The sequence below is a fragment of the Barbatula barbatula genome, assembly GCF_947034865.1.
Source record: "Barbatula barbatula genome assembly, chromosome: 24".
In the NCBI taxonomy this organism is placed as follows: domain Eukaryota; kingdom Metazoa; phylum Chordata; class Actinopteri; order Cypriniformes; family Nemacheilidae; genus Barbatula; species Barbatula barbatula.
In genome coordinates, this window is record NC_136787.1 from 15,160,346 (window position 1) to 15,183,229 (window position 22,884).

A 22,884-nucleotide genomic window follows, 5' to 3' on the forward strand; every position below is an offset into this window, starting at 1 on the left:
AGGAAAGAATTAGAAACGGAAACTGGAAATGAAATGAATTAAAAAAATCTATTGAACATGTCCGGAAATCAATCAGCAACAAAGGCTAAGTTCGCAAATAGGATTTATTTTTTTAACTTTTTTTACAAATGTTCATTGACATCCCGTTGAGGTTCTAAAGATGGCGGTAATGCACCTTGTGTGAGTCAGTGGCTGTGTCCGAAATTGTCTACTTCCATACTATATAGTAGGCGATAATGAGTATGAGTCATGAATAGTATGTCCGAAACCTCAGTATGAAAAAACAGTAGGCGAGAAATACCCGGATGGTCTACTACTTCAGCTGAGATTCGTGAGTGTGGATCGGATGGACACTGATGTATCCCATAACGCTACGGGAGCTGAGCAACGGTCAATTTTCAAAAGCAAATAAAATAAAAATAGCGGAAAACTTTAAGGAAGCTCACTTTTTCTCTCTGGATGGTCACAGTTCCATTGAAAGTGTTTCTGTCATGCGATGGATGCAAGATACTTACGCTGCTTCATTTGCAGTAGGCTTGTATCTGACTATGCAAATACATTAATCACATTTTGCTCATTTGTGTAAGATATGAGCAAACATCACATCCAGAGAAATGTGAGAAACCCGGTGAGGTAATGTATTAAATGGCTATATTAACGTGCTGGCCATATAAAATGTGTTTTGAATAATTCATTTGGTTGCATAAGAAACACGCTTTGAGATTTTACTTTATTTATCTGCCAGGGATTAAGCAGACCTTAACAGCAATAATGTGTCATTGGTCCCATTCAAGTTATTAAGCAAAAGGCATGTTCCCTTCATGTGGATCAACTAAGGATTTGGTTAAAGAAACGCACAATGGAGTGTTATGGAGGATATATATCATTGTTGCAATTGAAACAGATGTAGAATGTGTTTAAAGCTTGTTCCCGTGGAGACAGAATGTAATGTAAACAGCTCACAACAAAGAAAGTTGATGCAAACCCCACCCGCCTATGCCTGAAAAAAAACGGAGAACAAAGTCGCAAGTATGATGCAGGTATGGGTGGAACCACCTGAGATGACGTAAACGTGTTTTTACACATTCCTAAGAAGTAAAAGCACTACAAGTTAAAAGCAGAATTACCTGTTAGTCCATGTAACAAAGTTACCAAAGATATGCAACAACCACAAAAAGACCAGTGAAAAGATATTTCTAATGAATAATAACATTACAATTTCTTTCAAATGAATGTTAATCTATAGTAGGCCTATATATTATATCCTCAGGGTTCACGAAATTTAAACTTACTTTTTTGTTAATGGATGGACATTAGCCTGTTTACTGATTTAAGATATAGTTTACATTCATCAACAATAATTTATTTTAGGTGATTCTCTGGAGGTGACCTCTGCTTTTGGGTGTGTTGTAGTTTGGGTTAAAGTGGGCGGGGCGCATAACTCTCCGTTCACTGATAGCGCCAATGTCGAATTCCATATGTGATCTGTCAAGACGTCAAAGGGATATCGCTTTAAAAAACTACTAAGAAACCCTTTTTCATACAATTTTCATACAAGTTTACACATTTAAGTAAACTGGCTGCGGACTTCTGTGGAAAAGTGGACAGAAGTTGTCAAAAGGAAAACGTTTATTCTGTGAGTGAAGAAGAGTCGATGGTTCGGTGCGTCTGTACGAGTGACGATGTGAAACACAACAGGATCTATAGACAACTTTCTCCGTCATCAAGGTATGTGTCTAATTTGAGGGAAATAATAATAACTTTTAATTCATTAATTATGTTCATATATTATTTTAGTCATTTTGTATATTTATATTTTGTATAAATCGTGGCTACGTGCTGCTTAGAAGGTATCTTACAGTGCCTGCCTCATATTATATGCATTACTTATTGTTAAAAAGAATAATATGCTACTATAGTAATGATTTAAATCATCACTCTGATTTAATGATAAACATATTAGTCATAAATAACAAAGATTAAACCTATTTAGCACAGGCTCTCTCACTCTCTGTTTGTTTCCTTGTACACTTTTGTAAAAATCGTACCCAATCCTTCACCATTATCTAGTGTGTCTTCTTTGTTACTAGGTTAGCCATTTATTACACTTTTTTCTTTAATGTCTAATCATTGATAAGGTGTGTGTTTTAAATAAGACCACCCACATTCTTTAGACATGTTGCACAACCCCATTTGCCTTCTCAAACAGCCTAAGATGGTTTTACCAGTCTAGCTGGTGTTCTGTTCATATTTTGAGCAGTAAAGACCAACAAAAACCCAAATGAGACTAGCATGGCATTTTAAAAGCTTTCAGACTGAGGCAGAGGATTAAACAATATTTGACACTGTTGGGCTATCAATTGGTCCATAAACTGCTGCATTTCTCAAATTTCCTAATTGCCAAATAAAAGTAAATGGAAACATAGTAAATGCAATTGTGTCCCCGCCTTTTGCATGGGAGTCACAACTTGGCAAGCACATGTTGTCCTATGTCCTTTTTCAATCTGTTTCATTTCCTCTGATGTGTTTTTGAAGGATGACAACCAAATCTAAAGGGAGCTTTGGGCTCTGGAGATCTATGGATTATGTATTTGCTCTGCTCTTGCTCCTGCAGTGCTCTTCAGGTGAGTTCTGCCATACCTTTTGTAGAAGACACACTACTATATTGTGCTACTTCCGCATGTTTGCTCACCTGTTCTTCTGAATGTGTAGATTATAAAGGTAAAAAACCAATATGCACAACGTAGTAACATTGAATAATGGATTCTGTAATCTTTAATGTAATCTTTTATATGTGTGCAACTGGACATACAGCGGGGTCCAAAAGTGTAAGGCAACTGAAAGAGCTTGTACCATTTAATTTAATACAATGTCTAGAATTTTCTGTATACTAAATGTATATGAGATTTTAGATCCTATTATTAATTAAGTATATTTTTCATTTTAAGGCCTTTTTTAAGATCTTTGTTATATTTAAGAGTATGCACATCGTTGCTGTCCTTTCAAAACCTTGGATGTCCAAATTCACTGTTTTTCAGAAAATGGATTTAACACTGTAGTTTTTAAATGATTAAACTCTGTGTTTTCAGGCACTTTTTAATACTTTTTATTAGTTAGATATTTGCAAAATCCAGGGTCATATAAAACTAATGATTTAGGGCAAAAAAGGTTTCAGAAGGACAGCAGAGATATGTGTGGGAATGAACTGCAATATTGTTCAATGTCTTTTAGTCGGAATGTGAGTCATACCAAAAATATCTGCAGTTAACTTGAAAAACAATTACCAACAATGCAAATATACAGAATGGGCAGACAACCTGCTCGACATGTTCTAGTCTGGCACGAAACAAAAGCCCATCACACAAGACAAATCACTTAACTGGGCAGACAGAGTTACACAAAGACAGATACAGAGCATTTAAAGGCTACGTTTGGAAACAAGAAAGGGGAAAAGGAATTAAAAGAGAATTATGGAGTGAATAGAGATTTAAAATGTTTTACATACACATACACAAAAAAGCTCAATATGTACAAAGCTGAATTTTAATACAGTAATTCATAAATATCATGTTTTAAAATGATTCACCTTTTTTATTTGATTTTGATTTCTCAACAATTGTCACAGCTGCAACAACGACAACAGCTGCAGCAGCAGCAGCAGCAGCAACAATCTCAACAAACACATCAACAACTACAAAAACAAACGAAACAGCAACAGCAGCAACAATCTCAACAAACACATCAACAACTACACAAACAAACGAAACAGCAACAACAGCAACAATCTCAACAAACACATCAACAGCTACACAAACAAACGGAACAGCAACAACAGCCACAATCTCAACAAACACATCAACAGCTACACAAACAAACGGAACAGCAACAACAGCCACAATCTCTACAAACACATCAACAGCTACACAAACAAACGGAACAGCAACAACAGCCACAATCTCAACAAACACATCAACAGCTACACAAACAAACGGAACAGCAACAGCAGCAACAATCTCAACAAACACATCAACAGCTACACAAACAAACGGAACAGCAACAACAGCCACAATCTCAACAAACACATCAACAGCTACACAAACAAACGGAACAGCAACAGCAGCAACAATCTCAACAAACACATCAACAGCTACACAAACAAACGGAACAGCAACAACAGCCACAATCTCAACAAACACATCAACAGCTACACAAACAAACGGAACAGCAACAACAGCAGAAAACTTCACGAATGCAACGACACCCGCAATAACTACAATCACAGTAAACACCACAATTTTTAATACATCTAGAAACGTGGTAAGTATCATTAAGACAACAGTTCTATCATGTTATCAGAAACCATATTAAAATTATTTTTTATCATTTTCAGGCTGAAATGTTGTCAACCCCCTACACGACATCAGCATTTCCGACTAGTAAGGCTTATGAAGATCTGAACATCTAAACTTTCTTTCTCTATACCAAACAACCACTTATCATATTAGTTTGAATGTTTTTAATATAATATTAAACAGTTCATTTTTTGTTTCAGCAATCATGCCCTGTAGCTTTTATCTAAACTGTAATCAAAGTAAGTATACAAATATTACGCCCTTCCTCTGACAAATGAATGGAATACAGTGCTAAACTGACTCTGTTTACGGTTATAGCATTTTACTGGATGGCTATATCTGTACAGAGTGAAAATCAGAGTCTAGTTTTCCAAGAATGGGTAAGTTTAGAAACACTAAGAACATTTTTCTGGATCTGGTTTTGAAACATCATAAATTATGTAATCATATAAATTGTGAAAGTTTTATGTGTAGACTATATAATCTGCAATGTGCTTTTTCAGTTTAGGTCAGTGTTTCAAAGCACCCTTAGTAAATGTGTCGATGCAGATAATTCCAGCGTCAGCAACACCAGGTACAATATTTTGTATGGAAAACCACACCTTTTTATGAACATGTAAAAATACAGTCGACACGCCATTTTGTCTTGTCAAAACTTGTCCTAATATCAATAAAAAAAAAATATATATATATCAATCAAAAATTAAGTCTAAAGAACTTCATCATGATCAAATAAATAATTTTGATGAACATTAAAAGTACATCTAAGTTCTGCAATGTTATACAAGCTTTCAGCTGCTTTTACTTGACATACATTTAATCCCACTATCAATAGAGATAACTTAATCTTTTCTTCTGTATGTTCAGAAATGCCTCGACAAGCACACCAGACCCGTTTCTAGTAAGCACAGACAGTTGTCATTAAAGCAACACAAACTTGTTTTTCATCATATTTAATGTAATAAATGAAACATATGTTTTTTCATTTTTAGGACATAAAGGTCTCATGCGAAACAGGACCTGTTGCAACGTCAGTATCAAATGTTGTTCATTTTGATTTGGAAAACATTCAGGTAGTGTTGTGTAAAGTTACTCTACTGTATGCTTATACTTAATCTTGTTCTCACAGGGAAGCACTATGTGAAGTACTTTTAAAATTGAGTAGACCGGTCGATGTATGCTGCATTAAAAAAACATTGAAAGATGCAGGGAACTCAACTACTAATGGCACTTTGATAGGAGGTGTAGAACGAGTGGGTAAGTGAACCCATGTTTTTTCATGTCTTATTTTATCTTAAAATGTTAGTAAAGTTTACATAATGGATTTATTAAACTTTTCTGACAGGTGTGTGTTTACATAACACAACGAACAATTCTTCCGGACTATACAATGAATGCAATAACTCAAGCAATTCTGATCATCAGTGTGCAGGAAATTTGACATGGTACGTAATCCTTACGGAAAATAACATATTATTCTTGTAGTGTTTCGAACGTTGATGATTTACAACTGAATGTTTACATACTTTGTGTTCTGTAACTTTTTATGTAAATAATTGCTTATCTTTGTAGGTCTGCCTGAATTGCTTTTGATGTGTTTTATTTGCCAATACATTTCAGTTTCTCTTAATAGTACTTTGTATTTGTAGCTTTAACGGATCAATTGTAGCTGTTCTTCAGAATGACAACTGTAATTCTAACGTGACATATATCAACGGCACATTTTCTACCCCTTCTTCCACATCCCCCCCACCTTCCACAGGTAGGTTACTTTTGTCTACAGGGCTCAGGATTGCATCAACCTCTAAATATCTGCTTCATTTTTTTATCAACATTGTTTTTCTAATGTTGTGGTCAGACTATGACCCAGTCATGTTAATGAGAGATTTGATATCGTTACATTTGTAAACACCTTATCATCAATCCAGCCAGAAAACAGCCATGTGTCCTTTCATAAATGTTTTTTTCTTTATTCTCTTGGTTTAGCATCCACAAACCCAGATGCTGGTGAACTGTTAAACATGACTGCAAACCCTTCAAGTTTAACCTCCTCTGAAGTGGACTCGATCATAACAAAGCTGGAGAGGCTTCTCTCCGGGCCAAATGTCAGTGTGGCTCTGGCAAACACTTCTGTGGGGATTGTGAACTATCTGCTCGATGTACCTGTAGCTGTAATGGCCCCCTTCTCCAAACGGTGAGTAGAAAAGCAGTTTCTAGTGGACAACATTATCTGTGGTCTTATTGTTTTTTGATGTTTGGGTTATTTTTTCCGCATTTTGTGGACACTAAAAGTGTTTACTTTTAGGTTGGTTTATGCGTTATTCAAGACAAACGTCACCATATCTGTGTCTTAGCTATTTAGTTTACACAAAATGTTGTCGAAGTATTGACTCTGTCCACATCTGGTTACAAGGGCCAATGGAATTGTGGACACTGTGGGTCTTAAACTGGTTGTATCAGGAGAGAGTGAGATATTACTTACTTCATCACTGGCTCTGGCCGTGAAGAAAGTCAATGGGGCCAAGTTTCAGGAGACGTCCTTCTCCATAACTGACCCATCAAACGTGCAGGTAACATCCTTTTCATCTCACAGACGATAATAGAACTGTTCATGGAACTGTTGCTGATGAAGGAAAAATGCAAGTTTAGTTTACAAGATCTGATAATGCTTTTATTGATACAATAGATCCACAGCGACTCCAGGCTAAAGAGAGATGTTCAGGTTCGATCTGTCCCTCTGGGTTCAGCCATTCTTCCGGCTTCACTGACACAGAACCTCAGCTCGCAGGAACAGGAGCTCGCATCCAGAGTGCAGTTTAACTTCTACAATAAGAGCACATTCTTTCAGGTCTGAGCCCTGATACATGCAGATTCATTATTTAGCAATATTAGTGTGATTTGTATTGATATAAATTATAATATAAATATAATATAATATTGATATAAATTCTGTATTTATATAAACTCTGACCTTTGAGCATGTCATACATAAATATAGCAAAAAACATCAAATAATAAAATAAAATGGGCTCTTTATATATTTCTTTGTAGGATAAAGCACTTGGTGAACGCAAACTGATCAGTGGGATTCTGAGTGCCAGTGTGGCTAATCTAAACATCTCTAATCTACAGAAGAACGTGACCATAACACTGCAGAACACAGAGACTCCGGTTAATGTTAATCACTTTGTGTTATGAATAAACATTTCACCATATGTAATACATATATATATATATATATATATATATATATATATATATATATATATAAATATGCTATATATATATACGCATATGCAATATTGGTCTAAGTCAGAACAATTTTCTTTCTTGTTTATTTCCCTTCTACAGGGTAACAAAAAGGTATTATGTGCATTCTGGGACCTTGGCTTAAATGGTAAATTTTATTATAAAGTACTTTAACCTTTAACTGCTTCGTATTTTATGCATACGTTCTGACCCCAGATCCCCTGTAACAGGTGGTACGGGCGGCTGGAGTTCTGAAGGCTGCACTAAGGTTAACTCATCATCATCTGAGCAAGAAACACAATGCAGCTGTAACCACCTCACCAGCTTCGGTATTCTGCTAGTAAGTCGCTTAGCATTTACCTCACCTGATGTATTTATGTTTCATAGGACATTTCGTCCTTCGGGTTGTTACTGTATAATTTGAGATGTCTGGGTCAATCTCTCTTTACAGGACTTATCCAAGCAGCCTCAAGATCCGTTGCAAAACACAATCCTGACTTACATAACATTTATCGGCTGTGGCCTTTCGTCTATTTTCCTGTCCATTACACTGCTCACTTACCTGGCCTTTAGGTATGGATCGCTCTGAGTTATTCTGACAACTTTAATGACTTTTCAAAGTATGCTTACCTTTTGTATCTCTTTATAGTAAACTGCGCAACGATATCCCGTCTAAGATCCTTATTCAGCTGTGTTTGGCCCTGCTGCTGTTGAACCTAGTGTTCCTGGTAGACGGCTGGCTGACTCAGTTCCCAGAAGTGACAGGCCTTTGCATCTCCACTGCTTTCTTTCTGCACTACTTTCTTCTAGCCTCCTTCACATGGATGGCCATGGAGGCGCTCCACATGTATATAGCACTTGTTAAAGTGTTCAACACTTATATCTCTCGCTTTATGCTCAAGATTGGATTTGCCGGGTGGGGTAAGGGTGCTGAGTTACATTTCAGATTTCATCAGCACTTGTTGATGGGTGTTTGTTGAGTTGTTTTGTCTGATGAGGTCATCTTGCTTTTTTTAAAGGAATTCCACTCATTGTGGTCATAGTCGTCATAGCTACAAACAACATCACGACATCAAAAAACTACGGCATTGTATCATACGGGAAATTTGTGGATGGAACACCAGATCAGTTGTGAGTAATAAGGACGTTTTCATTTTGGCCAGCAGCCACAAACGGCCTGCAATTAAGAGAATGAAACGTTTTTAAATATATTATTATTATTAATACATATTTGTAACAAGGTTCAATAAAAGGGAAGGAAGGAGGCGGGAACCGGCGAACATAAAATAACTTTTAATTAATAAAATCAAACGTAAATAGACACACACAAACCACAATATAAAGTCCAGGCCTGGTCCTCTCTCACTGACGGTCCGGTTACCAACCTTATTCAAATTATCTTCTTTTGTGTTCTGCGTAAGAAAGTCATACAGGATGGAAATGACAGGAGTGTGAATAAAAGATGACATACGTTTTATTTTGGGTGAAAACTATCCTATTAATGTATTAATGTATCTAAAATGCACTTTTTTCACATTTCCTTACCTCCACAGTTGCTGGATCACCAATGACATTGTTTTCTATGTGGCTGTGGTCGGATACTTCTGCATTGTCTTCCTGATAAACTTCACCATGTTTATTGTGGTATTGGTCCAGTTGTGTCGCATTAGGAGGCAGAATCCACAAAATGTGCAGCATCGCAGTTCCTGGCAGGAGATTCGCAGTGTGGCAGGACTCACTGTGCTTTTGGGTCTCACCTGGGGCTTCGCTTTCTTCGCTTGGGATCCCGTTAACCTGCCCTTCATGTACCTGTTTGCAATATTTAACTCTTTACAAGGTAAGTCTCAATCTGCACATACACTCTATCAACATCACCAAATCAACATAGGCCATACTGACTTTCTAAATAAATGATTTTTGTGCATGATGTATTCAAACCAAAGGCATAAAATCGACTTGATCAAGATCACGTCACATTATTAACAGGACATGTAAAGATATTTTTCGTAAGGGTGAATTTTATTCCTTGATACATAAAGATTTCTGTCTGTGACAGTTAGGTAAAGGAAAAGCCAGGATTCTGTCGTGACTATAATTCATTTCACATCCTTTGTTCAATCGTTTATATAATGGGGTGACATGTCTCAGGCTTATTAGCATCCCGTTCTTATGGCAAGTTGACAATTGAATGCATCTTATCTCATTACAGGATTGTTTATCTTCATCTACCACTGTGCCTTGAAAGAAAATGTCAGACGACAATGGAGAACATACCTGTGTTGTGGAAAACTGAGGCTACCAGAGAACTCAGGTACAAAGCCTTCTGAGGTTCTTGCAGATCTGCGTTTTGGTGATTAACATCACCCTGTTTTCTTTGCCATGCCAGAATGGAGTCATACAGCAACTCAGAAGATTAAAAAAGCTCCCAAGAAAAGACCTTCATCAGCTCATTCCAATTATTCTAGTTCATCTTTCCTGAATAATGACAGCACCTCTGATTTGCCCATGGGGATAAGTGAGTATTACCTGTTTAACTGGCTTCACTTTGTGGCATTATGTTTTGACTGCATACTCTGTATATTTATTAGCTGAAATTCCCAGCAGATGATGTTAACTAACGGTAAATTTCCCATCTTTACGCCTCTGTCAGACACTTTCAGCTAGTTACCAAAAACAAACCAACAAACAAACTAAAAAAGGTTGTTTTATAGGAATAGGTACCAGTGTTGAATAGTTAAGTATTTTTACTTGAGTACATTTAAAAAAATCTGTATATTATGAGAGTGTTTTTTCTTTGGATGAAATTTACTTTACTACATTGTAAAGCATATATAATACTTTTTTCTGCACTACATTTTAATAATAAATGTTGTAGTACCTTTTAATACTGAAGTACATAAAATGGTCTTAAGTACTATATTAAAGGTAAAACCATGCAGTGGAGTAAAAATAATAATATACTGTGTGATTCATAAGGAAGGCAACTTCATAGGCAAAACACTTCAATAAAGTACAGATTCTTGAAAAGTATGTACTTTTAACTACTATACATCTCTGACAACTACTCACAGCAATGCAATTTTGCTCAAAAATATAAAAACATTTATTAAGCATTTTTTAGAATAGCATGATTCATTTAGAATAAAATACAGGAATGTTTATTAAGAAAGTAAACAGTGCCATTATATTGACTTTAAGTAGAAAATTATTATAAATTTACTAATCTGTGTAAAACATGGAGATTGTCTTGAATAGGGATTGTTGATGTATTTGCTCATAAACCTTAATTTCACCTCTAGGTAACCCATATGATGATAGGATAATAAAAGCATCTGAAAAGTCCAACTCAGACGTGGTATTGAACGAGACCAATAACAAACACCGGGGTAAAAAGTCATATTGATAATGATGATCCACAATGGCTCCTGCCAAGTGAATCTGCATGTTTGTGTGACAGTGATAAGACACTGTTATTTGTATTTTAACTTTACACAATGTATTGTGTGTTGTAATGTATTTAACAAAAGAGGTTTATATTTTAACTTCAAATGAAGCACTTTAATCAATGAAATGTAAAAATAGAAAAACTATATAACCAGAAAACATATGATGGTTCATGGACAACCTTCTTTTGTAAACAGTAACCACTGGCGAACTGTGTTTGAAATGGAATGATTTTCTTATACGCTTTGGTCAATGATTGTTTTATGAAAGTAGCTTGAGGCTGGAATACTCAAAATACTCTTATCAAATATGTTGTAATGTTGTTTTATTTTTGTGTTTATTTATAACTTTAATCATGAGAATAATGAATAATTTTTTTTAAAATGTTTGTAAAGAGTGCCTGAACAATAAACATGATTTATTTTACACATGCACAGGGATCATGCACACACACAACCCAACTGACGCACACAAATATGGCAATTGCATTATAAAAGCACAATCTCCAGTCTTAGGCAATTTTCTTGAGCCAGGGTGTTCAGGCATTTATCAGTCGATTGAAAGTGTTTCATAAGCATTATATAGCAATCTAAAATATAAGTTGCAAATATATTGTTCTCTGTTATTAATGTTATGAAATGGACAAAATTTTAATTCTGACATTAACGTCTGCAAACATTTCTCCTAAATTCTTTGGCATTGTCTTTTCAACATTAGTGAAGTCTTATAGTTTTATTGATTGTTGTGAATGAGCCAATATTGCACACTTGTTTATTGTTGAGGTGTCTTGTATACCTAGACCACAAATAGTTCTGCCAATATATCCAGACTATACTGACACTATGTCACCCTAACAAGTTTAAAATGTAGAGGATTTCCATCTTTTATCCACAAAATGGCTTCTGACACTATGCCAATTTAAAGCATAAACATAATGGGATTTTCTGCGTCTATGGTTTAAAAATATATGTCCCCAAATAGAGTCCTCACTGAATTTCCACCAGAGAATGTGCTTCATTGTCACAATTTATCGGATTATCTTACACAAGAGCTTTATTTATGACAAAATATTCTTTTAAAATATCCAAAACTTTTAAAATGTCTGAGAAGAATGAGGGCAGCATATACTGTCCATTATTTCTCCAGTTTTCACTGTCCATTTCATCAGTCCTATTGCTCGATAGCCACAGCAGGCCCAAAGTTTGATGTCACACAACTTGTCTTTTGTGATAACTGTCGTCTTATCTTGGACTATTGCAGTGAATGATCAAAAAATCCTTGTACATAATCAAGAGTATATACACCAGTATATAATGTTGAAGAGAAGATACGCAACAGGAAAGAGGATTCTGGAGTATGAGTCAATCATGTAACTGTTGCTCATGATGTATCTGACGTTGCTGCGGACTGATCTTTTCTTCCAGAGTCTGGTGCCCTCAGTGGGCGGCGGCTCAGCAGGGGAAGTTGTGGGCGGGATCGTCCGTGTCGTGCTGGGCGTGGCCGGAAGGTCAGGGAAAGGTGAAACATCAATATCATCGTGAAAACAGCCGTCGTATGCCATTGCTTGGTTTGCGTCGTAGGAAACTGGGAGCTTGTGCAGAAAGCAGAAATAAACGTCTTTACAATGAGTAGAAAAAATATTGAATAACCTATTTCTGAGTTAAAAACAAAAATTCGCAAAATTAAAGGGATACTTCACCCAAAAATTTAAATTCTGCCATCATTTACTCAACTGAATTTTAAAGCAACAATAAGTAAATAAATAAGAAATAAGTAGGTAGAAACATGTTTTTATATGCAAAATGAATTGGATTGTTGTGGATGTTCTGTACCACTATGGATTCATGTGGTCTGATGGGAGGGGTCCAGTTATTTAAATGTATTTAGTAAAAATATGAAATGTTCTGCCTTTTGACAAATGTTTATTTTCAACATTTATATTGAGCCATTCATGGCGTAAACAGCAAATGGAAAATAATAGTTAGGCGTATGTTGCGCTTAACATTTATAACTGCAATGACACCTTACAGCCATAGGGGGGCGACATCTACATTAAATGTTACTGTTCGGAGCTGTCATTACCGTAGGAAACATTACTCATTATTTACGATGACCACATCTGCAGTTAAGTGAAGCACGATGGCATTGGCTAACCTTAGCGTTCTTAAGTTTCTTCATCTCCTCCACCGTGGTGAAGTAGTTTACGGCAGCGTATTCAATGACTGACAGGAAAACGAAGAGGAAACTAGCCCAAAGGTAAATGTCCACCGCTTTCACATAAGACACCTGAGGCATGGATGCTGAAACCCCCGTTATTATTGTAGACATGGTCAACACAGTCGTGATTCCTGTTGTAACGTTACAAGCGTGAAACAGTGACAAGAAAGAAACAGACGTGACATTTCAACCAGGGTTAACACTCACATACGCAGTTTACGTAACATTGGTCAAACGAAATAGATAGCCTAGCATTTATTACGTGGCTTCTCCACGCATTTTCCTACGTAGTATCATACATGTTTGTTCCTATAGTATAATGCTCTGTTATAACTTTTTGTTGTCTAATACATTTCAAATACAGATCCATGGGTATTTGAAACCCATGAAAATGGCAGTAATAGGCCTATCAGTAAACATGTAAAACATACAGTAAAGCTATGCCCTTGAGTCTGATCTAAAATGACTGAAGGCCATTTTTGGGTTGCCTGACTTCACATTTTTTTACTAGCAGGCCTATATTGGCACATAGAAACACTCAAGAAGCAACCACCGTTGGGGACTTCTTCATTTTGTTCATAAACCGCAGTATCGTGACTCAACTTTAGCCTTTATTTGAAGGTATTTCATTCATCCAAACTGGTCTATGCTTGTTTTTAGAGAGTGAGCCAAGTTCACTGTTACAAACTTGCCCAGATTGTTTCAAAGGAGTTTTATAGAAAACTTAAAACTCTTAATTTTGGTAAAATAATATATTTTGTCTTTTAAAAATAGACATACTGATACATCTGCCCAACAAATGCAAAATACCTTGCTAGTGTGTGAAACTTGGAATATTTGTTTTCTTTTTCTATTGGGCTTTTTGAAGTTACTGTTAAGACAACCCATTATTGACTCAAGATACACATGATAAAGGAAGTTTTGAATGTCCCAAAAATACCAATAACTCCTTTTCGACTAAAAACAAAGTTACAGTCTTTTTGGCCTTCGTAGAGAAGTATTGATAAAACATCCCTAAACAAACACAAAAGCACCGGCCAAATTTATAAATGTAAAACAAACACTAAATGTTGCAACACTGACATTTCTGGTCATTGAAAGAGACTATCTCACTACATAAATAAAATACTGGGTTTACCCAGAGAGACTCGAGCCGGTACAGCTCTCCTATCGATCCAAAAAGAAACCCAGGAGAGCATGACCATAAGCATTGTGGGAAAGTACGTCTGCAGCATGAAGAAGAAAATGTGCCTCCTTAGGATGAAGTTTATGTACAGCCTGTTATACCAGCCTGAAGGAGAAAACACAAATATTTTTGCAAAACTGTGTAAGCTATTACGAGTCTTTATGTATTTTTTCTTGTTTTAGGCATAAATCCAACAAAATTCATAGGGGTTTATACTTAAAACAAAAATTCGATTAATTTTTGTAGAGAGGAAATGGTGCCATCGATATCATTATAGTTAAAGTAATTATGGACATAATTATTTAAAATTATGTTTTAAAATGTATTAATAATATGATCAAATGATTTATATCAAAATATTATTTATATAGTAAAAATATATAAAACATTTTTTTCTGAGAAAATGCAGTACTGTACTTTCTGTTGTGACATTACAGCTCGTGTTTAAGGAAGTGACACCATAATATTTTGACCACATGATTCAAACAGAGTTTTCTTAAACAAATTGCACCATTTTCTGAGAATAACTCAGCAGAGCCAGATGTATGGAGCCAACCTTATGTCAGTCAGGAATGCTGGAATTTCTTTATTCTATTAATAAAGCACATGACACTATGGCAAATAATGCATGCAGAAGGAAATTTTGCGGACATACCGGTGCTGCTGTAGAAGGCTAGCCCGTAGGAAGGGTGGAATTCTTCAATAAAAAACTGCGAGAGAGCAATCTCGTCAGTCCTTAATGAATCGTTCCCATTCTTCCAATAGAGCATGAGGTCGTTCTCATTGTACGCGTCTTCAAGAGAGTAAAAAAAGTGAGGGAAGAGGAGGAATAAGCCAGCAACGTCTCTCTTTGAAGATACATGGACGGCACACTTCAGAGGAAAGAACACAGAGCATATAAAGCTAGCTCCATCATCTCACCTCTGAAGCTGAGGTCCATGCAATCTATTCTAATTCTATATTTGGATATTTTGACAGGTCTTCTGTGTGAAGTGCTCTGACTTGTGATTTACTTTTACATGTTTATGGTACTGTACTTTTCAGTGTTTGCATGCTACACACACAAACTCATACAGATGGTATACTCACAACTCTCCAGCTCTAGAGAACAGTTCTGTGTGTCTAAAGGAAACCTGCTGAAGTCCATCGAACAAAGAGCCGTCACTGTGATTCTGCAAATCACATTTTACACTTCTGCGTCACACTTAAAAACAAGGTGCTTATGGTTCAATGTTTTATATGGATTCATGCCAATTTTAAAATGTAAATAAAACTATCTATTGCAGTTATTAAAACATTAAGAATGTGGGGTACACATACATGCAGATTAAAATGTTAAATTAAGTGATTTTAGTGTTTTTATTCAATGAATTGGCCATAGCCTTAAGCAGTGTTCTGTGGTGTGTCCGTGGTTTACCTCAAAATTAATTAATTTCCTCGACATGTTTAACACTTTTAGTATCTAAAGTCTTCAGGAACAACGTTATTGCTTTTCTTTGAGTTTTGGTTATGAATCATATCATTTTTTGTTCTATAATTTTGTCTTCTTAAATTAACAAATGTATTTTTCCTGAAAATCTATATATATACAGGGCTTGACATTAAGCATTGTCTTGTGGTTGTCCTGGGGACAAGTAAATTTGTAATTCAAATGACTTATTTCATTTAAATCATAATAGGTACAATCAATATAATTGTTTTGGATTTAGATTGATCAAGTTTGCATCGAAGCATTTTAACTAGTGTCTGCTTTGACCGCCTGAATTTGGTAATAGGTCAGAGTGTGTGCGGAGAACCCAAGCGCAGACAGCCAGGTAAGCAAAGACGGTCTTTATTTACAACAAGGGGGAAGACAAACAGGCAAAAAAACAGCCAAACAACGAAGCCACGAGGGGCAAAAAGCAAACAAAGTCCAACTGAAAGACCAGGGGATAATCCACTTGGGAAAATGCAACCAAAATCCACTTCGGAACGGGGTAACAAAAAACCCACAAAGGGGGACTAATGGCGCTCACAGGGATGCGGTGAACCTCCAAAGGCAAGCAGTATTTTTTTTGTGTTAAAGCTGTATGTTTTATTTTGAAGGGTTTTCGAGAAGACGCTTGAGTTTTTGTGTGTTTGCCGATAGCTTCACTCAAACAGTAAAACTCTCGCAAAATAAACTCGCAGAGCAACTCTTGAGATGAAGTTCACGTCCTCATACAGTGCAGACGCAGATAAATCCTCGACCATAACTCGTGTTGTATGTTAAACTGTGTACTCACATAATTCACTTAGGCACAAAAAACAGCCAGATTACATTTAAATAACAGGATCCTCGTCCACATCTAGTTACATGGACCCAGTACGGTGTGCCATTTTTGTCACACACAAACGAGCACAACCACGACAAACGCACTTCACACAAGCACGCAGCCCTGTCTAATGCACATTCAATTCTACATATATGCCATATAGCACTGATGTAATTGTTTTTTTCAAGTTACTCAATCACTTGTCCATACAAAACATTCACTTGCCCCGGACAAGCGTTAATGTCGAGCCCTTTATGTATATATGTATCTGTATATGTATATCATTCACATAAGCATACTGTATCCGAGATTTACATTTCAGGCACAAAAATTATATATTTTAATTCAATACAATGATTGATATTAATGGTCGCACCACATTACTAGTGGTATAGTTAGTGTCATTGACCCTTATATAGGCCTAAGCATATAAAATATATAAACAATGCAAAAAATTTACAAGTAATTTTGCATTAAACAAAGTCTGTGCATGAAGCTCAGATACACAAGCCTACACTTGCAAGCTGTCTTGCCATTTCTTAAAATCAATATCTGGTCAACAATGTGACTACTTTAAAGAGAAACCACCCCTCATCTGTCAGTTAATGTACACATGGAATTTGTCAAAAGGGATGGTCAATCCAACAATGAAAATAAAGTTGCTGTCATTCCAAACACTTTAAGCCGCATTTATCAAGGTACCATTATTCGTAACATGGAATTGGCCGCATACAAAAGTTGAATGAACTACACGTGAGCGATAATTTAGCTAGCAAGCTCTACAGGTTTGAAACAACGTAAGGAAATGAAATTCCTGTAAGCATGTCATGACAAATCCTAAAAATGTTTACTTCGAAGCAAACATCCTATCATCCTACCATTTTTGTTTCACAGCCCTTCTTGTTAGGAAAATGGTTCTTACTGCATTACCTGACACTGTAAAGAATGTTTCCATCTGGATAGACTCTCAGCATGATGTTTTCCATAGTTGTGTCGTGAATGAAAGAACGCTTGGAGTGAACAAAGAACACGTCTGGCACCCAGATTTTTTTCACCAGCCGAGCGTCGAACGTTCGACTTTTGTTGCTACTGGAGGGGAAGGCCAGTCTGTCATCCTGCCAATAATGTCTGAGGTACAAGGTCATTGTGAAGTCCTGCATGCACATAAAAGACATTTTACTAAAATGTGAAAAGTCGGCATGTCCATATTTTTTAGGTGTTCACAACAAGATATATACAGAGGCGAACCTGGGGCCCACGGCCCAAGGCAAAATTATTCAATGAGGCCGTTCTGACATTTTTTTGTGAATATTTATTTGTCCTAAAAATAGAATTGCACAGGATCAATTAAAACTATAGACAAAACACATGTGAAATAAATTGTTTACCTTTACAACATTAAATGTCAATCCCCAAATATTTAAAATTAAGAAATGCATGGATTTTTGTCTATTTTGTTTGACACTTTTCTATTAGTCTTAATACATTTATTATCTTAATAAATATAAATATATCTGTCTGATCCCTTTCGTTCACTGTATTATTCAAAGGGACAACCCAAGCACAAATCCCTCTAATAAATGTCACAATCTGTCATTCCTATGCCTCTGGATATATACACCAAAGGAAAACATCCACCGTTTGGGCACTATTCAAAGTACTTCTGTGTTTTGACCTTTGACCTCTGCTTCGGTTGTGAACTCAATCTGTTTAAATGGTTGAGGATTTATAGTAAGCTTGAAGTATGCTGACAGGGCAAAGGTTAAAAGTGATTTATAAAAGAGCAGATGCCTACCATATTGACCTCAGAAATACTGTCAATACTCTCCACCTGTACATCGATGCCCACCGGAATAGCCGAGCCTTAATCAAAAACAGTGACACAAACAAGAAATAGTAAGAATTAAGGAATGACTCATAAAAGTGATTTAGCATATTACAATACATTTGAATAAAATGAAAAGGATGTCAATCGTCCAAAGTTGGATATCACTTTGAGCCATATAAAAGCATGATCAAATGCTACTCGTGGTTATATTCTGGGATACCTGAGTGTGCAGTTATACTTGTCTTGTGTCCACACAATCCCATAGTTCCATCTTCTGAAATGAGCACGCACAGCACTCATGTGAAATGTAACTTCACTGAATGATGTTCCTCAGGACTCATTGACTAGCCGACCGTTTCAGTTGAATTCCTTTTATATACAAATCTGAGCAAAGTAACTCCACAAAAAAACATGTAACACCTGCCTTCCCTCCTCAGTAATGTCAACTGTGTTTATCTACTGTCAAATCTGTTTGCGTCCGAGGGCTATCAAACCACCTCTTAGCTGCTAAGATCCATCTGTAGAAGTTATGATCCTATTGAATGAGTAAATATTTGCGAGAGAACGAGAGCATGCAATTTGCATTGTCATAACAGAACGACGCGGGATAGAACTGTTTAAATATCAGAGTTGTATATGGAGGGATGCTCCGCTCTGTCCAACATCTGGATCTGGAGATCCAAGACAGCTTTAAACGAACGCGTGTTCTGAGTAAAACAGAAACAACAGCTTAAACACATACTGTAGTTACAGTAGTTCACCAAAAAATCAAGTTTTATTATATAGAGTAAAACAAACTCAACAGTACAAAGGAAGCCAATGCTACTGAATGTATGTACTCTTGGTGACTCTTGACTAACCTTCCAACAGAATCAAGTCGATAAGCTTTCTGCCGACAACTCTGTCACGTTGCACACGACTGAGACAGTGTGATTATCAATCTCTTGCTGTTTTCAGAGAAGCACCGGCACGAACGGCGTTCCACTAATCTGAACTATAATAAACCGAAACTCAATCTTAGTGTTCCTGTGCAGGGATTAGCCTCACAATTAAAATCACACGCACTCTAAGATAACGTGTACCATACTGCTCTGTTTTTATTGGACCGTAGTACAATGTCATTCTTTAAAGTTGTCGATCTCGGAAAACTGTATAAAATTGGTACCACAAGGAATGCACTTCATTCACATCCTAATATCCTGGTCATCCTTCAATAACATATACCCATAGAAGTACCACGGTATTACTCTCTAAAATAATTGTTGTGGTAAACAACATTTCTCGAAAATAATTTTTAAATAACAATTATATTTCGGATTTTGATGAAAACACTATCATGCAAGATTCAGCCACATTCGAAATGCATTCTCTGAGGCCGGCTGAGGTTATAATCCAGATTACCATGTATAAAAACACAGCTGCCTCTGTGTATTGTCTGCTTGGCACTACAATCTGGGTCAGAGTAGTTTTATTTATTTATTTGGTTTGGACGCATTGCATATGACACTATAACCTACAATTTTTAAAGATCTCAGCCCAGAATCAAATTCCCTCACCGTACCTCTCAAATCTTGCGGTCTTAAACTCATTCACTGTATCAAAAGCAGAATTTAACCCTGTTCTGTGGGTCATCTCTGAATGGACATGTACTGTCAAATAACAGCAGCAAGCAGGCTATCTTTGTCCGCACAGCATGTTTCATACATTGTAAGCAGCTTAAAATGCATGAGAGAAAAAAGGTTATAAGGGGAGAATAAAGTTGTGTATTTAATGATATAACAAATGTTCAGACAGCGTTTATGCCAGTTTAAATCTGTGTTAAAGTCCCATATGTCCAAATTGTCTCTCTCTTTGCTTTCTCCAGTTATATTAGTGACAATGCTTTCATGCCCTGTATTTGTGCCAACTGTCCTCCATTCCCTGTCAAACATGTATTTTCTCATTATAACCGAATTAAATAACATGTCATTTTCAATACACTGTGTAAATGCAATAGGAAAAACCACCAAATTAGACAAAAATAATTTGAACACTTTCTGGTGGTCACACAGAATGTGTCAACAGGTGTTATTAACTACACGCCATTGCTCTGAGACCTGTCTGAACATAAAGGGAAAACGGAATTGACTGAACAGGCAAAAGCAATTGTAAAAACATGAAGTAAAGCTGGTTTTGTGACAAGAACTCATCATTTGTTTACAGAAGCAACTTCATCTGATAGTTTGACATTCAATGCAATTACAATTTATACAATTTGAAATGCAGTTTAAGTGATCAAATATATTATCAACCCACTGCATAGTCAAAATCATACTAGAAAAACATACACTGCATGGACTGTATATATAGAAATTCATCACCTCCAAAACCAGGTCTCATAGCGAAGTCATGATCCTCAATACGCAGGAGCTGCTCCGATTTAATCAGTAGAGATTTGGTACTGTCAGACTTCTTCATTTTGAAGTCTATTCGGCTGATTAAAAGACAAAATGTAAGAAGTTAGTTTATCTGATCTCTATGGTTTATGCAGTTACATAAACATGAATTCACAGAAATTGACAAGTACATTACATGGCAGACAGATATCTTTATTATATTCACACTCATAGTACATTTGCCTCAGAACAAATACTGTATTTAACACAAAAATACAAATGTTTATTATATTGCTTGGTGCAGTGATATTGGCTTCATAATACGAAGAGTTAATTTGCACTCAAATTGACTAAAATAGTTTTTTATTGTACATTCTAAGTAATATCAATATGATAAATATTTAAATAAATAAATTCTTCACATAACTGATTAGAATATTGTGTGGTGCAATCATATTTGCTTGGTCACATTTGGATTAATTCCAAACGTATTATCTACAGGATAATGGACAGTTTCAGAAAATACTGAAAAGCCCATATTTGTTGACTAATCTGAATGTTGACACTCGCACTTTGGGCATGAGAACCCAAGCTTTTGGAATTTTACCAGTACTCTTTTCCACCACAACGGAAGAAAACAAAGAAAACCTATCCTTAGCCTTTTGGCACAAGTGGCACTATTTCCTGTAAACGAACCTCCTCCAGATTAGCACAAAAAGACTTAATTACTACCCAGTGTTTTGTTTTGTTTTGTACCTCACATACCCTGCTCAACCATGAGCTGTAATTACAGACTTTCTTTAACCACCATTAATTCTACCCTCAACCTTGCTCAACTCACCCCCAGACATAACAGCATTTCAGCTGCAATTAAAACACATCAAACAAGCACAAAACAACAGCGACGGAAGACACTGCTGTATAAACACACTGACATGGAAATTCAACAGATTATAAACAAAGCAAAGTTCAAACAACAAGAGCATTTTGCTAATGCATCTAAGAAGTTCAAACGAAACATCTAAAGTCTGCTAGGTCTGGCATTACATCCCAAACTGTGGAAACCAGTTCAAAGGAGAAAACTGCTCACAGATCAGCTAAAGATATTGACAAATCATGACATGCCAGATGTAAACATCAAGCTGCAAACTCAGCATCTCATATGGATTAGGCTTTATGAGAGACAGTATTCAGGACTCATATATACATTTTTGCATTTTAAGATCTACTAAAACCGCAGGCATAAAAACAGTGAACTCAGGTGTCCTCACCCTCCATGCTTGTGTCGTACATTTTCCCCCAGGTAGACATCCTTATTCCTGCGGTGGCTTGGAGTGTTGGTTCCTTTAAGCAAGGTCACGGGCCACAGCCAGGCCAGGCACATTAGCCTCACTGCCGGGAGAACCAAGTTCATGGCCGACGCCTGGGCTCCGCGGTCTAACACAGGAAGAAATAAAGAGATGCTCCTCTGTCACAGAGCCGTTCCGAAACACCTTACCCAGCATCCCTTCCACCTCGTGGTGTTCCTCATTTCCGTAGGTTTCCCGGTGGCCCTTAGATCCACACAGCTAGAATTTTTACATGACAGTCATTTGTGATCCCAGCATCACGACTTGTGACTTCAGTCTCCACTGGTGAGCTCTTGTGCATACGGACGGCTGTCTGTGATTCCCACAGTTCACCCCACCCTGCCTAAAGCCTGTCTGTTCTTCTGACATGGTGTTTTCCCTCTCCCTCTCCTCTCTCTGATTAAAACCAAATATCAATTTGTGTCTATAATGACAAAAGAATGACGTTAATTCCTCCGTAATCTCTTTACGTACAGCTGCTGAAATCTTTCAGTAACCTATAAACTCTTGGGGGATGCTTTGCAACCAGTACTTTCATCAGGTTTGTTTTATAAAAAGCGGAACGCTTTCTTTTTCAAGATCGGATTTTA

At 36.5% G+C, this 22,884-nt stretch overlaps 2 protein-coding genes across 2 annotated transcripts; one reads left to right on the forward strand and one right to left on the reverse strand.

The window, feature by feature from the left end:
• The first annotated feature begins 1,447 nt into the window (after window positions 1-1,447).
• Window positions 1,448-11,470, forward strand: LOC306889778 (adhesion G-protein coupled receptor G4). The gene is made up of 25 exons (XM_079449069.1): window positions 1,448-1,728; window positions 2,536-2,624; window positions 3,626-4,317; window positions 4,391-4,436; window positions 4,553-4,591; window positions 4,671-4,732; window positions 4,856-4,926; window positions 5,220-5,253; window positions 5,345-5,382; window positions 5,482-5,609; window positions 5,698-5,797; window positions 6,002-6,114; window positions 6,339-6,546; window positions 6,766-6,922; window positions 7,039-7,200; window positions 7,404-7,523; window positions 7,704-7,749; window positions 7,832-7,941; window positions 8,053-8,174; window positions 8,251-8,522; window positions 8,621-8,732; window positions 9,155-9,438; window positions 9,811-9,912; window positions 9,988-10,116; window positions 10,901-11,470. The coding sequence occupies exons 1-25, from the start codon at window positions 1,655-1,657 to the stop codon at window positions 11,002-11,004; spliced, it is 3,414 nt and encodes a 1,137-aa protein (XP_079305195.1). The 5' UTR covers window positions 1,448-1,654; the 3' UTR covers window positions 11,005-11,470.
• On the reverse strand, window positions 11,389-22,696 carry gabrr3a (gamma-aminobutyric acid type A receptor subunit rho3a). Its single transcript, XM_079449076.1, has 9 exons — window positions 22,217-22,696; window positions 20,931-21,043; window positions 18,538-18,605; window positions 17,673-17,896; window positions 15,538-15,620; window positions 15,104-15,241; window positions 14,401-14,553; window positions 13,200-13,393; window positions 11,389-12,636 (listed from the first exon to the last, which is right to left on the reverse strand). The coding sequence occupies exons 1-9, from the start codon at window positions 22,357-22,359 to the stop codon at window positions 12,334-12,336; spliced, it is 1,419 nt and encodes a 472-aa protein (XP_079305202.1). The 5' UTR covers window positions 22,360-22,696; the 3' UTR covers window positions 11,389-12,333.
• Window positions 22,697-22,884: the final 188 nt, after the last annotated feature.